Source organism: Nanorana parkeri, unplaced genomic scaffold (assembly GCF_000935625.1).
Source record: "Nanorana parkeri isolate BGI_ZX_2015 unplaced genomic scaffold, ASM93562v1 scaffold1163, whole genome shotgun sequence".
Taxonomy (NCBI): Eukaryota; Metazoa; Chordata; class Amphibia; order Anura; family Dicroglossidae; genus Nanorana; species Nanorana parkeri.
The window spans coordinates 210,339-225,904 of NW_017307431.1; the positions used below are offsets into that span (position 1 = coordinate 210,339).

At 41.1% G+C, this 15,566-nt stretch overlaps 1 protein-coding gene across 1 annotated transcript in view; it reads right to left on the bottom strand.

Annotated features, from left to right (window-relative positions):
- Positions 1 to 15,566, bottom strand: part of SLC1A3 (solute carrier family 1 member 3) — a 70,558-nt gene that overhangs the window by 2,697 nt on the left and 52,295 nt on the right. The window contains exons 4-9 of the mRNA XM_018568263.1: positions 12,223 to 12,427; positions 9,204 to 9,246; positions 7,319 to 7,611; positions 5,227 to 5,460; positions 4,948 to 5,142; positions 4,328 to 4,462 (exon numbers count right to left, since the gene is read on the bottom strand). Coding sequence (XP_018423765.1) covers positions 4,328 to 4,462; positions 4,948 to 5,142; positions 5,227 to 5,460; positions 7,319 to 7,611; positions 9,204 to 9,246; positions 12,223 to 12,427 — 1,105 coding nt within the window. The remainder of the gene's footprint in view (positions 1 to 4,327; positions 4,463 to 4,947; positions 5,143 to 5,226; positions 5,461 to 7,318; positions 7,612 to 9,203; positions 9,247 to 12,222; positions 12,428 to 15,566) is intronic.

The following is a 15,566-nucleotide window of genomic DNA, read 5'->3' on the forward strand; positions in this document are numbered from 1 at the left end:
ACGGGTAAGTTGGGAGAGACCAAACCTGCTGAATGTTTATGAGAGTCCCACAACTTGAGAGAATGAGCAATAACCGGGTCAAGGGGAGCAGGTCGGTGTTTGGGAGCAAGCCAGAGAACATTGTCTGTGCGGATTGGGTGTGATAGCGTAGCCTCAAGCTCGACCCAGCGGGGAGATTCAGAGCATGCGTGGTACTTAGCTAATTGGCTAATGTGGGCTGCATAATAGTATTTAGAAAAGAGTGGAACACCCAAACTGCCCAACAACCGAGGTAGATACAAAGTATTTTGAGGGATCCGTGGCTTATGGTTAGACCATATGAACTTGTTAACCTGAGATTGTACGTTTTTAAGAGCAAGAGGGGGAACCCTAACGGGAAGGGTACAAAAAATATATAAGATTTTAGTCAAGAATGTAATTTTTATGGCAGCTATCCTACCTAACCAGGATAGATTATAGTGGGACTAACAAGAAAGCAATAGCCTAAGTTTGGCGAACATAGGAGGGTCATTGGTGTCGTAGAGGCTATGGTAGGAAGCTGTCAAAAGTATCCCCAAGTAGGGGAGGGATGAGGATCTCCACGGAAAATTGAATTTTCAGAAGAGAAAGGGTTGCTGAGGGAAGAGAAATGTTAAGAGCTTGAGACTTAGAGTGATTAATGGAGGGGCCAGATAATGTCGGGAAGTCAGACAGAATATGCATAAGGTTGGGAAGAGACACTAAAGGATTGGATAGAAAAAGTAGAGCATCATCTGCGAAAAGACATATTTTGTGAGAAGTACCCGCGTGAGAGAGACCTGTCATGTCAGTACTATTCAGAATTAATTGGGCTAAAGGCTCGATGGCCAGGGTGAAAAGGAGGGTGGAGAGGGGGCAGCCTTGCCTGGTACCTCGCTGAACTGATAATGAGGAGGATCGAAAGCCAGAATAACAAATGAAAGCCGAAGGGGAAGTGTAAAGGGATGAAATCCAATCAAGGAAGCAACTACCAAAAGCTCTGTTGCGTAAGACATAAAAAAGGTAAGTCCAGGACAATGTAATCAATATGATCTGCGCCAGTCAAATCTAAGTACAAGCTACAAAGCACTACTGACCGTGGTGATCAAAAATTAATAACAATAATAAACGCAATTTTTTTTTATAAATAAACCCATTGAAATAATACACTTAGGATTCTCCTTTTCTTTTTCTTCCTTTGTTTCCCATTCATTACAATATTTGTTCCCGCCCGTGTCCAACTACACTGGGCGGGTTGGCTCAGCCGCTATAGCGGTGAAGGACGGGTTAATCGGAGGAGAAGCCTTTAAAAAGTTGTTGCAGCAACTCCGTGACGGAGTGAAGAAAAAATGAGCCTTTAACTTTATATTTATATATACTTTTCTGCTGACTGCTTTTTCCGAAACTTTTTTATTTTTGATAAAGACAGAGAAGCAGATCGGAGATAAGACTTTAATCTGTTTGTTCTTCAGTTCTCTGGTATATGAAGTGAAGAATTGAATGCCTATAAAGTTTATTATTATATATGAAAAAAACTGCTCAGATAGGAAGTATTTACTGTGATAATCTGAGTGGCTCCGTTCCACTATTATCGATCCGGTATTGGTTATTTACCAGCTCACTGACTGGATACATTTGCATGCTTTGTCCAATTGGTGTGTTGGTTTGGGTGGCTCCGCCCCACTGTTGCGGATCTTGTGTATGTGATTACACCAGTCTAACTTGTTGGGCAAGTTGAGGTTGGCTGCAACTAACGATCTAATTGCCTACTGTGTGCTACATTGAACACTTGCACTTATTGGGAGTTTATATTATATTTTTGCTTATATTTGAGCTTATATTTTTGTTTATATATTATATTTTTGCTCATATTTTTGCACATTCCCACTCTCCCTTATGGCCGAATACAACTAGCTTTCACTATTTCGTTTAGACGGAACCTCGGAGTTGTAGATTTTAAGAGATACACACAAGAACCAATCACTCACTAGAATTTTTATTAAAAGGCCATCACTTTTTTATTATTTCACAGACATCACTCACCTTATCCTTCACTTTATATTCACTTCACATATTTGCAGAATAATTTTTCACATTGGATTAATCACCACGGAACCATACTGTGACTATTTTCACTACTCACAGTAAAACCAAATAGATTCACTTACCAAGCGCAACATACCCACTTCTCTTTAAATAATAATATCATGTGCCGAACTAATAAATAAATAAATGTAAACATCAAAACATAAACATCAGTGCACAAAAGTCCCATAAAAGTAAACATTCAAAAGTGATCATAGAGGTTATGATCCATAAAAAATAATGGAAATAGTGAAAGTGATAGTAGTGGTAATAGCGATCTTCTATCCAAACTCTTGCATACCACACCCCAAACAGATATCCAATCCACAGGTGATAAAGAGTGGTGTGCAGGTGGGTGCTCACCTGAGCTGATGACCAATAAAGGTCATAAAACAATGTTCAATTCTTGGCTGGGAGGGACACCCTCTAGGCATCTACACCAGACCAGTTCATAATGATATCCATCCAGAAAAAGATAAGCAATAAACACATAGTGCGTATCGTCCAGATAAATAATAAAACTTTAATCTTTAAAAACCTTACTCACATGGAATAAGTTAAAACAGAACAGCGGAGAGAAATACAATCAATAGTCCAGCTCAATACTCCACGAACGAGGACGCTCTCCCATCCTTCCGGCCGGATCGAAATAGTGACGTCAGTAACTCCACCCACCCTACGTGCGTTGCATCCAATGTGACTTCATCAGGGGTGTGACACGTCTATAGAACGTGAGATGTAGTCTTGGAGTACTGAAGCTATATAGGTACGGTTAGAGGGATCAGCAAGAAGCGATTCATTTAGCGTCCACATAGGAGCGGTACCTTTAGGAACAAGCTCAGAAAGGAGCATAAGCACAGCCGAGTGGTCCGACCATGGGATGGGACGGATGCGAGAGTGAACAATCAGAGAGATCAAGGAGGGAGGGCCTAAAATATGGCCAATCCTGGAGAAAACTTGGTGTGGATGAGAGAAATGAGTAAAGGCTGATTAGGTGAGGTTAACCTCTCGCCAGCAGTCCACAAGGGAGTAGCGAGTCAAGAGGTCCTCAAATTGAGATGAGGAGTGCAGGTGTAAGGGAGAGTCCTTAGATCGATCTCTATGGGTGAAAATTGTTAAGTTAGAATCACCACATAAAATAAGAGTCCCAACACGATGAGATTCAATCATGGAAAATAGATGGGTAAAAAAAAGAAACCCGATTAGTGTTAGGTGGATAATAGGAGACTAAAGTAACCTCAGTATCATGGAGTAGGCCAGTGAGAAGGAGATATCTACCCAAGGGATCTTGGAGTTGGGAATGACAAACAAAATTCAGGGATCTTCTAAAGCAATTCAACACTCCTCTACATTTACGGTCAGCATTGGCCATATTGACAGTAGGGAATTGTGCAAAAAAATATTTAGGGAAAGAGGTATGAGAAAAATGGGTTTTCTGGAGACACACCAAGTCAGCATGTACAGATCTAAAATATCTAAAGGCACGGGTACGTTTGCTTGGAGAATTAAGACCTTGTACGTTAAGACTAAGAATGTTAAGGTCATGACCAAAAGAAAAGGAGAAAGGCATTACTAGAAGAAAAGTTGTCTGAGGTAAAAGGAAAGACTGCCAACTCTCAATCCCCGGACAAAAAGAAAAGGGGAAGAAAAAGGATTCTGTGTTTTTTTTTTTATTTCCAAGTGCTGCAGCAAGATTTAAGATACCTAGCAGCACGTTGGAGAGCCAGACTGCTGTCCTCACACACAACGCAGCAACCTGAGCAGTACTCCAGTCAAAAGCATTGCTCATGATTGTCCTCTTCATTGTCCTCTATATTCATCGTTACGTTACATCTCTGTTTCATGATAGCTATACTAGATGGTCATCAGACATTTTGCATGAAGCTCAAATCCATCTTCAACTTCCCTACTCCCTCTTTTTCTTCTCTTGACTTCCAGCAATGGCAGTGACTTAGATAAATCATGCATTTATTATAAGGTAATATTCATAAATAAAGCCTTATGAAATGTAAAGTAACATTACCAGAGATGGTATTCAGCAATAACCACAGAATCAGAGAATTTAGTGTGTCTGGTGACTTAGTCATCGGAGCAGTAACATTTAAAACGGATCTGTGGCTATAATAGAAATACTGTAAACATTGTACATAGCAGGCAAATGATAGTATAACCCGCCAGCCTGTACTTTTGTCTTCAATATCAATTTGTCTTCAATATCAAAAAATTTTAGTCTTCAAATACTTACAAGAACCAGTCAACGGCAATGATCAGTGTGATGTCCTCTGTGGGCAGTCCTACTGATGTCAGTACAATGACCATGGTCACCAGGCCAGCTTGTGGGATTCCTGCAGCTCCAATACTGGCTGCTGTAGCAGTGATGCTGCAATTGCAGAAGAAAACAAATTTAAGTGTACCCGTATTAAAAGACCAAGTATCACTAATATGTTTAGTATGCAACATATATCCTAAATTGTTTTCAATGCTATATTACGGGTATGTAAATGTATTTAAACTGTTTTCTTGCTTTCACTTAATAATCGCATTAGATATTACACTGGTATTGTAGGATATTTCTGGATCATACCATGACAAATGGGTGCATTTTCCTCCTATCATCATGGTCAATTCAAAAGTGTTCCTTCTCAGTGTGTTCATGCATATTACTTAGTTTTACAAAGGACCACGGTTAGCTGGACTGCAGGCTGCTGCTCCACAGAAGCCACGAGCCTGTTTCCATGACTTAAACCAATGATACTAGATGCACAGTGGCCAGATGGTCATAAGGGAGTGTTTCTTGGATTTATAGTGGTACTGATGATATGTGATATGGTCTTTCTGAGGAAAACAATGCGTATTTCATATTACCTGATTGTGATAATCTGTCCAAAGTTAAGGTCATAATTGTTCACCTGAGCAATGAAAATTGCTGCCAGGGCTTCATAGAGTGCTGTGCCATCCATATTGATTGTTGCTCCCACTGGCAGTACAAAACGTGTCACCCTCTTGTCTACCTTGTTGTTCTCCTCCAGACACCTGAATGTGACTGGTAACGTGGCAGAGCTGGAAATATAATACATTATGAATAAAATGTGCTAGATGTCCACTTATGATCCAGCAAATGTATACTGATGACAGAACCCTCACCTTGATGAAGTGCCCAGAGCTGTAATTAGGGCTTGTATCAGTCCTCCAATGAACACCCAGGGGTTTTTGCGAGTCACCAAGAAGTATAGCAATGGCAGAACAATAATAGCATGAATAAGCAGACCTATGATGACCGTGATTGTATACATGCCAAGCTGTCCTCCAACCACCCCCATATCTTCCATCTCTGCAATCTTCCCAGCAATTAGGAAAAGAATACCAATAGGAGCATACCTAAGGATGAAACATGCTGTTATTAGCAAAGAGAAAAAGGTTTTTCTGGAATACTGTAAAATAATAAGATATAAGACAGCAGCTGACATAATTGTAAGAACCTGCCCTTTACCTGTGCAGCAACAGATTTGCTTTACAGGATGGACCATATGCAGTTGGTATTTATCCTCCTCTCTCTTCCTAACTACCAGACCTTTCGGAAATTCCTGTTTACATTTACACACAGAGCTGTAGATGCCGCCCCATGTGCTTAGACCAGGCAATTGATGTGATCAGTAGACATGTGCAGCCGCTAAAAATTTGTTTCGTTTAGTTTCGGATTTCGTTTAGTTAGTTTTTGGAATTCGGATCCTATATGTGTTTCGTTTCGGGAATCGGATTCGGATGTGATTCGGAATTCGTGTCGGATTCGGAATTTGGACTCAGTTTCGGAATTCGGAAAAATTCTCGAAAATTCAACTTGAGGTGGGGTAGCAGAATTGGCACATTTGTCATTTCTGGTTGCTGTGCTCTAGTCTTTACTATTGAAGGACCATTAAAATCCTTCTCTTAATTAGTTTTTATCCGTTTAAATGTTAACAGTGCACGCACAGGATTTGGATGAAATTAGTTCCAAATCCGAAATTTCGTATTTGAAATTTCGGATTCGGATGATTTCGGATATGTTATATTTCGGAAATTCAGATGCTCCAAATCTACGAATTTCCGAAATTTCGTCCGAATTTCGATTCGGAACGAAACGAATCGCACATGTCTAGTGATCGGACACAAAGCCCTGACTTGTGATGAGGCAGAGGTAGGGTTCCCTCATACTTGAATTTACCAGATATTTCTTAGGTGGTCTGGAAGTGGATCAGAATGGTAGGGGAGCATAGAGAAGATAAGTAAAGGATGCTTAAAGTACACCTGTTACTTTGTCTAGTACAATCAAAGTACATTTTTCTTTACAGTAAGAAGCTGAATAAGGAGCACTAAGTTAAAGTTTAGAATAAGATAAAATGGAGCCTGGGATACGGGGGGGGTATATTTGGTGTGTAAAGGAGAGGGTGCTTCTTCTGCCGGATGTAGAATCAATTATAGTAAGATGCCGACAGCCTGCAGAAGGAATGTAAATAAGTTGATAGCAATGAAAGGGTAAGCATGATGCTTATCGCATTCCATGATACACTATATGGTCAGTTAGTGGACACCTGACCATCACATGAGCTTGTTGGTTAGGTTATCCCATTCTAAAACTGTGGCTATAACATTCACCACTCTTCTGTGAAGGCTTTTCACAAGATTTTGAAGAGTGTCTGTGGAAATTTGTGTCAAAAGAACATTTGTGTGGTGAGGTACTGATGTTGAGCAAGAAGACCTGGGTTGCAGTTGACTTTCAAATCATCCCAAAGGTGCTAGATATCGTTGTGGTCAGGGCTCTGTCAAGACTACTTGAGCTCTTCCACACCAAAGTCATGAAACCATGTCTTTATGGAGTTGGCTTTGTGCACAGTCATGCTGGAACAGAAAAATGCCTTCACCAACTGTTACCATAAGGTTAGAAGTGCGCAAATGTCTAAAATGTTTTTGTATGCTGTAGCATTAACATCGCCCTTCACTGAAAACACCTGTGATCAAACATTTGAAAAGATGTCCATATAATTTGGGACATATATGTAGGTGTGATAGTCAGGTGTTCACAAACTTTTGGCCATAAAGTGTATACCGTAAAGAACACTCTCTTCTTAAAAAGGAAAGCTGTGAATAATGTCACAACAATGCTTTTCTCCACCCTTCAGCAGTGTTGTCCTAGATGATAGTTGTTGCCTTAGGGATATTTAGGAAAGACGATGTTGGTGTAGCAAACACTGACACTTACCACATTATTACAGCCACTAATCTCATAATAGCCTCATTGAGGCAGTCAAAGAAATCTTTCAGGGGCTTTCCTTGTTCTTTCATACTTCCAATCACCAGTCCGAAACACATGGAGAAGACCACAAGTCCCAGCGCATTCACCCCATTCACTGCCCCAGGCACAGGGACCATCTCCTCCCGGAATTTGGCCAGAGACTCCATGGCATCTGACACATTGTTAAAAACTGCAGACAGTAATGTTTCATTCTCTGTAAGGGGAATCTTAAAGAGCTTCTTTTCATAGTTTGTCTTGAACTAAATACAACAAAAATTACAAGTGGTCAGTGTTTTTATTCTTTGTTTCCTTTTATGACATTAAACATACTGATATAATTGTTAAAGGAGAAGTAAAGACAAGCAGCTAAATAAAGGAACAAATACATATTCATGAATTGTTTTACCTAGAATTTGTAATTCTGTTCAGCCATCTAGGAGATTTATTCATTTATTCACTCTTGCCAGACAGCATAGCAAGGTTTCTTACCATTTGTGTAACTATAGCCATAGCAGCCCATGTAGCTGCTAATAGGCCTTGAGGTGCAACAGGAGTATGGCTGAGGTATGCAGCGTATATGAAAAAGAAATACCCCACCTGCTTTAGGGCCAGTTCACATCATATGCAACTGTGATGCAGTCCGTTTATTTGACTGCTGCAGTCAAAATACCGGACTGCACCACAACTGCATATGGTGTGGAATGGCCCTTAGTTATTGTCCATCCACCTACTCTTTTAAAGGATCCCTTCACTAACTAGCTTTGACAAGTAAGGGCTAGTTTCTGTCCAGATCTGTTCAGCTTAGATACATTATGTCATTAACATCAGTTTTTGTGAGAGACTAGAAACCAAAGTTAATAGGTACTATAAGGGGTAGTATATAGGCCACCAGTTATAAAGGGGGCAATGACTAGGTGTGCAATATAGTTTGGCTGGTTTGAAGATGTTCGCTAATGGGCTAGAAGGCTGGTGGAGGGCACATTCAATTTTTGTTGTTGGGACCTGTGATTAGTCCTTAGCTTTTGTCTCTGACTTGAATTTTCTCTACTGCTGTTAAAGCAATAAAGTTTGATCACAGACCAGCCCCAGCTTGTGATTGGATAGTGGAGGAATCGTTGCACGCTGTTGAGTTCATCATTGTGCTCTCTCCTCCTGCACACCAAGTCTCTGTGTCAGATTGACAGGACTGTACACTGCAGCAGTGTCTGATTGGTAAAAAATGTAGATGATTACAGGAGATTTATATAAATTGAGGTTTTATAAATGCTCATTTAAGCAACAGATTGTGGAAAAATGCAGCAAATGAATGCTAAAACAAATCAAAGTACAGGAAATCATAGTAAAAATTTGGTTAAAGAAGGACACTAAGGCTGGCCATACACTGATCTTTTTTTTTCTTTCAACCCACGGGCTGAACGAAAAAAATAGACCCGATTCCTCCATCAACACTAACAGTATGTCGATCGAGGAATCCCCGCTGTTTACATACTGCGGCTGCCGGCTACTGTCAGAATACCCGACCAGAGCGGGCAGCTCAATGGCTGCCGGCACTGATCGTTCGAAAATTTTCCAGCAGGCTCCTTCAATCAGCTCCTCAAAAACCGGCTGAAATTTGCAGTGTACGGGCACCTTAAATCACAGTGCTTATATAATGCTAAACTGTGAATCTAGACTGAGGTGGAAGGGACAGGCCACTTCTATGTGACACCTTGGAATTCGCAATGGCTTATCGCCCTGCACCTGAGGTCAATGCAACCATAATGGGATCCTGTTCTGTTTCACCTGACTCAGTTTTTTCACCGGTCCTAGATCTAAGCATCCAAATACTTTTGACCGTATTATAATATCTTACCTGTTTGAAGCAGGCTTCCACCATGTTTGGAGGGAACATATTTCTGGGGAAAAAAAGAGATAAGGTTTGGTCAATAAAAATTCAATTAATAAAAAAAAGTATGGAACAACTTCCGAGATGTAGAGCTCCACCTGTATGATCCTGGTATCTTAAACTACCCCTATAGGACCAGACAAGTGATCTAAAAGATCTATTCTTAACCCCTACATGACTGAGGCCTTTTTTTCATTTTTTGCACCCATGTTATATTCCACATTTTAGGCCTGAAAATGACTTAAAAGCCCCAAACATTATATATTTTCTGAATGCCAAGACCCTATAGAATAAAATGGTGGTAGTTGCAAATGTTTATGTTGCGCAATATTAGCGCAACTCCTGATTAAACCCCAACATTTAGTGAAAAATGTAATTAAAAGCCCCAAAACACAGCAAAATACCAATTTTTTTAATGAAATATAAAAGATGAGGTTACAACGAGTAAAACGATACCCAACATGTGTAGCGCGTTCGTCGTTTTCATACGTAGGCACACCCGACGCGTGTTTACGTGGCAACGCGCATGCTCACGGGGGCGGGGGACTTTTACATTTTTTTTTAATATTATTAGATTTATTTTATTTAATTTGAATTTAAAAAACTTTTTTTTTTTAACTTTACTTTGACTGCTATCACATGGGGGGGCTTACGAGCCCCCCCATGTGAACATATCAGATGATGAAATCCAAATTGACCATACGTTTATTGGTATCATCTAAAAAGCCGATGATATAAAACACAAGAATCCCGCAGTATTTTCTATCATATCATAGCAGGTAAACAGTGACTGCTCAGTTCATCAATGACTGCAAGGCTCAGATGATCCCATTCAGAATACAAATGCAGACTCTTTGGGGCCAATTTACTAAAGGAGATTAGGCTGTTCACCTAGCAAAAGGAATTTTCACTTAGCTTGGTGAATGTGAAGCTCTGCTGACTTCATTCATCCAATCATGTCTAAACAAAAATCCTGTTTTTTAAAATTTTCCTTGTATGTGATTGGATATTCTTTGGAAAATGAATGTTCCCCACATTCACCAAGGTAAGAGAAAATTCCCTTTTAAAGTGAAAATTCACTTTGCAAGTTGAACATACAAGAGCAAATACTTATCTGAGCCTAATAGGACAGCACAGTGGCGCAGCGGTTAGCACTTCTGCCTTGCAGTACTGGGGGGCCCTGGTTTGAATCCTGACCAGGTCACTATCTGCAAGGAGTTTCCATGTTCTCCCTGTGCGTGTGTGGGTTTCTTCCCATACTCCTGGTCCTCCTATGTATGCATCTGAGATAGGGACCTTAGACCTTAGATTGTAAGTGCTTTGAGGGCAGGGACTGATGTGAATGTGCACTGTGTAATTTGTCGGTGCAATATAAATACTAATAATAGGCTGTTCACGTTGCCAGGAAATATTCCTGTAGCTTAGTAACTGTGGTAAAAATGAGCTTTGCAAATAATACCCAGTCACATGTCAGGAAAAAAGGAAAACATTATCGGGTCTATTCACTAAGCTGCTGTAGGCAGCCGAGTGAATAAACGACGTGAAGTGAGCCAAAGGCTCTTCGGCTATTCACTTCAGGCTTGTACGGCTGATTTCATCGACTTGCTTCGTGCGGCTTCGGGTCGGCCAAACATGCTCAGCATGTTCGGCCGACCAGAAATGCAGAAGGAGTTTTGACTCTGGAAGGAGTTTAACATCTGGATCGGCTAAGCCGAACCTCCGGCAGGGTACTCGCTGCTGTTCGGCCTGTTCTCATAGGTGCCAAACAGTAGTGAGTGACTTGCACTGATCTGTCTGTGCAAGTGGCCGAAGCCAGCCGTGAGATGACGGCTGGCTCCGCCCAGCCGCCAATAGCAGGCTGTCGGCCGGCCAATATATATTTATATACATATACACATACTGTATAGACACACCACATTGCTGTACCCTTATTATAATATACAGCCATCTGTTTCCAGATACCGAAGAGACAGACAAATGTGAAACTATACCACCTTGGTAGCAACCAATTCTACCAATGATTTCTGCTAGTTTTTTTCTTGGATACAATGGGGTCTAGGTTTACTAGCCACCAACTTGTACCCTATTAATTATCCATGTTGTATATCCTCTATCTCCCTATTAATGGTACCTATTAATGGTAGACCTGCTTTCAATTACTCACGTAGACCCTTCAAAACAGTTTACTTTTACATGAACTAGTTCTGCTTCTCTCTTAAGACCAGGAGCTTCAAGGGTCAGAACCTAAGCCAGGGCTCCCATGCTGCACCCTGTTCTCTGCGCGGGGACATCTGAAATTCAACCCCATCTATCTGCAGACACAGACTGGCCTTTACCTTGGGATCTTACAGCTCAGTCCAAGAGGTCTTCCATGCCCCTCCACCAGCACTCATTTCACTTTCCAGTTCACAGGTGCTTTTGATAGCTTTGCTGGAAACAATAAAGGCTCAGACATCTGAACCATTTGAAACTTTACTGAAGAATTCTCATATGCAGAACATAACAACATAATGACCAGCAGATCCGGTACACAACTTTGACAATAAACTCTTGGTTGGTACACTTGTTTTGCTTAACAGTCTTTCTCCACAGGTGTAGCTTAAGCTTCCTTGCCTTCCATGCTTCTCGTGGAAAAGGAAGAGTCTCCACAAACTCACGTGGCTTTTCTTGTTTGCTCTCTCTTTATAACAAAGGGGATCCTTCCTCCTCAGCTGTCACCACCATATGATGCCCACACCTCAGCATCAGGAGCCCTTTTTTGTAATGTGGGGACATTTTCCACCAATCGTAGACCAGAAATTCTGTTACCATACTACACTGGAAAACTACGGTCAAAAAAACCCCTGTTACATCACTTTATATGTTGCAAAGAATATGGCATTCCCTGCAATGTCTTTAAGCTTCCTGGAATGTGTTTTTTATTGCAACACTGGAACCAATCATATAATTAAAATAAAAGCAGAACGTCCACTCACTGGTAGCATACCTTATTAAATCTAAAAAGGCATCAGCGGCTGTGACTGGCTCAATCTTCCCCTCTCGGTGCATCTTCTCCTTGCTGCCCTTACCAGGGTGGACAATGATGACAATGATGATTCCGATGAACACAGCAATCACTGTGGTTGTCGTATAATAGACTACGGCTCTTAGTCCCATCTTCCCTGAAGCTTTACCGTCCAGCGCCGCCATACCTAAAAGAAAAAGTTCCAGCTGTTAGTTTTTCCATTGTAGGCTAAATGTGAAAGAAAAATTAGTAAAGCTAGTTTCCTGGTCGTCAAGCTGATGCTAACATTTCAATGCTTTTTGAGGTATAGACCTAGAACAAGTATAAAGATAAGAAAACCTGACACTGCAAGATAAGAAAACCTGACACTGCCTTAGAGCATGCTTGTTCTGAGTCTGTGACTTAAAGTAGACAGACATAGCCAGACATAAAGTGGAAACCAGCAATTTAGAAAATATGTCGACATTGGCACCATATATACTTTTCTCATGAAAGGTAGACTTTAAAGAAGTTGTAAAGTCCCAGCATATCCTCTCCTGTTATAACATCAGCATTGTAATAGGAATACTTACTAGAGTCAAGAATCAAAGCATACTTGAAAAAAATTCTTATGTACAGCGTACCGTTTCCCATCTGCCCATCACTTTCAACACATTCCCAGTGTGCCTTGCATCATTTTCCCTGCTGCTTGATGGGATGCAATCTTAATCTCTCAAGACTACATAGCCCATCATGCATTGCTTCCAGCAAGCAATGATAATGTTACATTGAGGGAAGTTCAGAAGTTGAGTTGTAATTCAGATGGCAAACCTATAGTGGTGACACTATATGCAGCCCTGTGCATATTCACAGGGCTGCATGAGATTATGTTAGTGCATGGAGGAAATACGAAGAAAAGCCTGTCCTCTGCCAGCATGCTGCAGAAAAGTACCCCTGTGCTCTGTTTGGAAGCAGTGGACCCTCTGTAGAGAAACCTATAGCTCTGCAATCAGTAAAGCTCATGCTCCCTGCTGATTTGAGAGCTGTAGCTCTGATAGCTGGTCTTCAAAAAAAGCTGTAGTTACTAATTGCAAAGTGGCTTAGATCTCTATTCAAAGTTTTGTCTCAGTTCCTAAAGGAAGTCAACTAGTAACCAAATTAGTTTATATCTCAAGACAGGCACCCAGTATAATTTGTCTGTGCCCACCCTGCTTTAAGATCACTGAGAGTCAATTGGAGGCATGCTGTCTGTGCCCACCCCCACCACTACATCATGGCTACTGACACATAAAACATTGGATAGAAAACACCTATAATTTATAGCAGCTGACCATTTTTGTCCCTGATAAACTTGTTGGGAGAAGGAGACGTCACATATAGATCCTAATATTTGTAATTTTTGCACATGTTGGTGCCATAGGGCACACAATGCACATTTGTTTCTGCAATAAGTTTGGAAAATGTATTAGAGTTATGTGTTCCGTGCGGATGCAAACGGTGCTCAGTGGAGCCCTTCTTTACCACATGAGAACCTTTAACTATGGAATTTGCACTATTATTAAGTGGAAAACATTCTGTTCAGGCTCGCTTCCCTCACTCTTTGTTCCGAGCTAATTTAGAGTGAAACTGGATTTTTCTTTTGCATCTCATGCCATCCACAGAAGAGCTTGTTATGCCTTTCTATCGGCTCAGTGTGACTATTTTACACTCAAAAAAAAAAAAAAGAGCCAGGGAGCTGGGAGAAAAAGAGGGGATTGAGGGATATTTTTCTTGTTTGCAAGTTCTGTTTATTCCTCACGTCATTCCTTTCACTCTTTGAGCTAGTGTGTGTGAGTTGCAGAGGGACAAAATCTCCTGGACTCCTCTTGGAGTTGCCGTGGCAACAAGAGAGGCATCCTTGTTTGTGGTGCCCATTGGCGCTGCAAGTTTCCCAGGGCCCGCCAGAGACGAGAACGGGAGGAGGAGGCCAGCGGAGAATGGCGATGAATACACTATGAGGGATGTGGGAGAGAGAGCTTGCCCAGGGATTAAAGGAGAACATACATCTCCTCCAAACAATGGAAGCTTTTGCTAGGGGCCTGTGAAAGAGAAAGCAGCACAAAGGCCCCCATGACACGTGAAGGATACAGAACTAACTTTATCGCTCCTCCATCAAGTGTCCATGTCAGGTCTCTTTCAAAACCAACACTGCTTACTACCTCGTTTAACTCAACGCATCTGGTTCGAACAGTACTGGGCAGTCATTGCAAATGCACAACTGTACCGGCTCTGTGTCATGATATAAACACTGCTTTAATCAAATACAGTCTATGCAACATCCTTGAAGTGTAAATTAAAAGGGGTTTCCAGAATTGCTTAAATTCCTGTTCATATCTTTCATCTCCTAGGGAAAACAAGGAGCCCTCAGTCCTACTACTGCCCCTTTCCACGTATTACTTCTTCTCCATTGATTTCACTGTTAGGGCAATCTGATATATAAGAGGTTTTATAAGTTCTATTTAACGAGTCATTTCATGTTTTAGTAAGTATTCAGCCATAAACGCAATATAGCTACACTCATGGGGTACATTCATAAAAGTTCCACCCAGCGTATAGCCAAGTGGATGCAGTTTGTACAGCACTTGCGCCCCTAGATGGCGCTGACATGTATAGGAAGTTCATTTTTTATAAAGGAACCCCTCAGTGATGATAGCTGGTCTTCAAAAAAAGCTGTAGTTACTAATTGCAAAGTGGCTTAGATCTCTATTCAAAGTTTTGTCTCAGTTCCTAAAGGAAGTCAACTAGTAACCAAATTAGTTTATATCTCAAGACAGGCACCCAGTATAATTTGTCTGTGCCCACCCTGCTTTAAGATCACTGAGAGTCAATTGGAGGCATGCTGTCTGTGCCCACCCCCACCACTACATCATGGCTACTGACACATAAAACATTGGATAGAAAACACCTATAATTTATAGCAGCTGACCATTTTTGTCCCTGATAAACTTGTTGGGAGAAGGAGACGTCACATATAGATCCTAATATTTGTAATTTTTGCACATGTTGGTGCCATAGGGCACACAATGCACATTTGTTTCTGCAATAAGTTTGGAAAATGTATTAGAGTTATGTGTTCCGTGCGGATGCAAACGGTGCTCAGTGGAGCCCTTCTTTACCACATGAGAACCTTTAACTATGGAATTTGCACTATTATTAAGTGGAAAACATTCTGTTCAGGCTCGCTTCCCTCACTCTTTGTTCCGAGCTAATTTAGAGTGAAACTGGATTTTTCTTTTGCATCTCATGCCATCCACAGAAGAGCTTGTTATGCCTTTCTATCGGCTCAGTGTGACTATTTTACACTCACT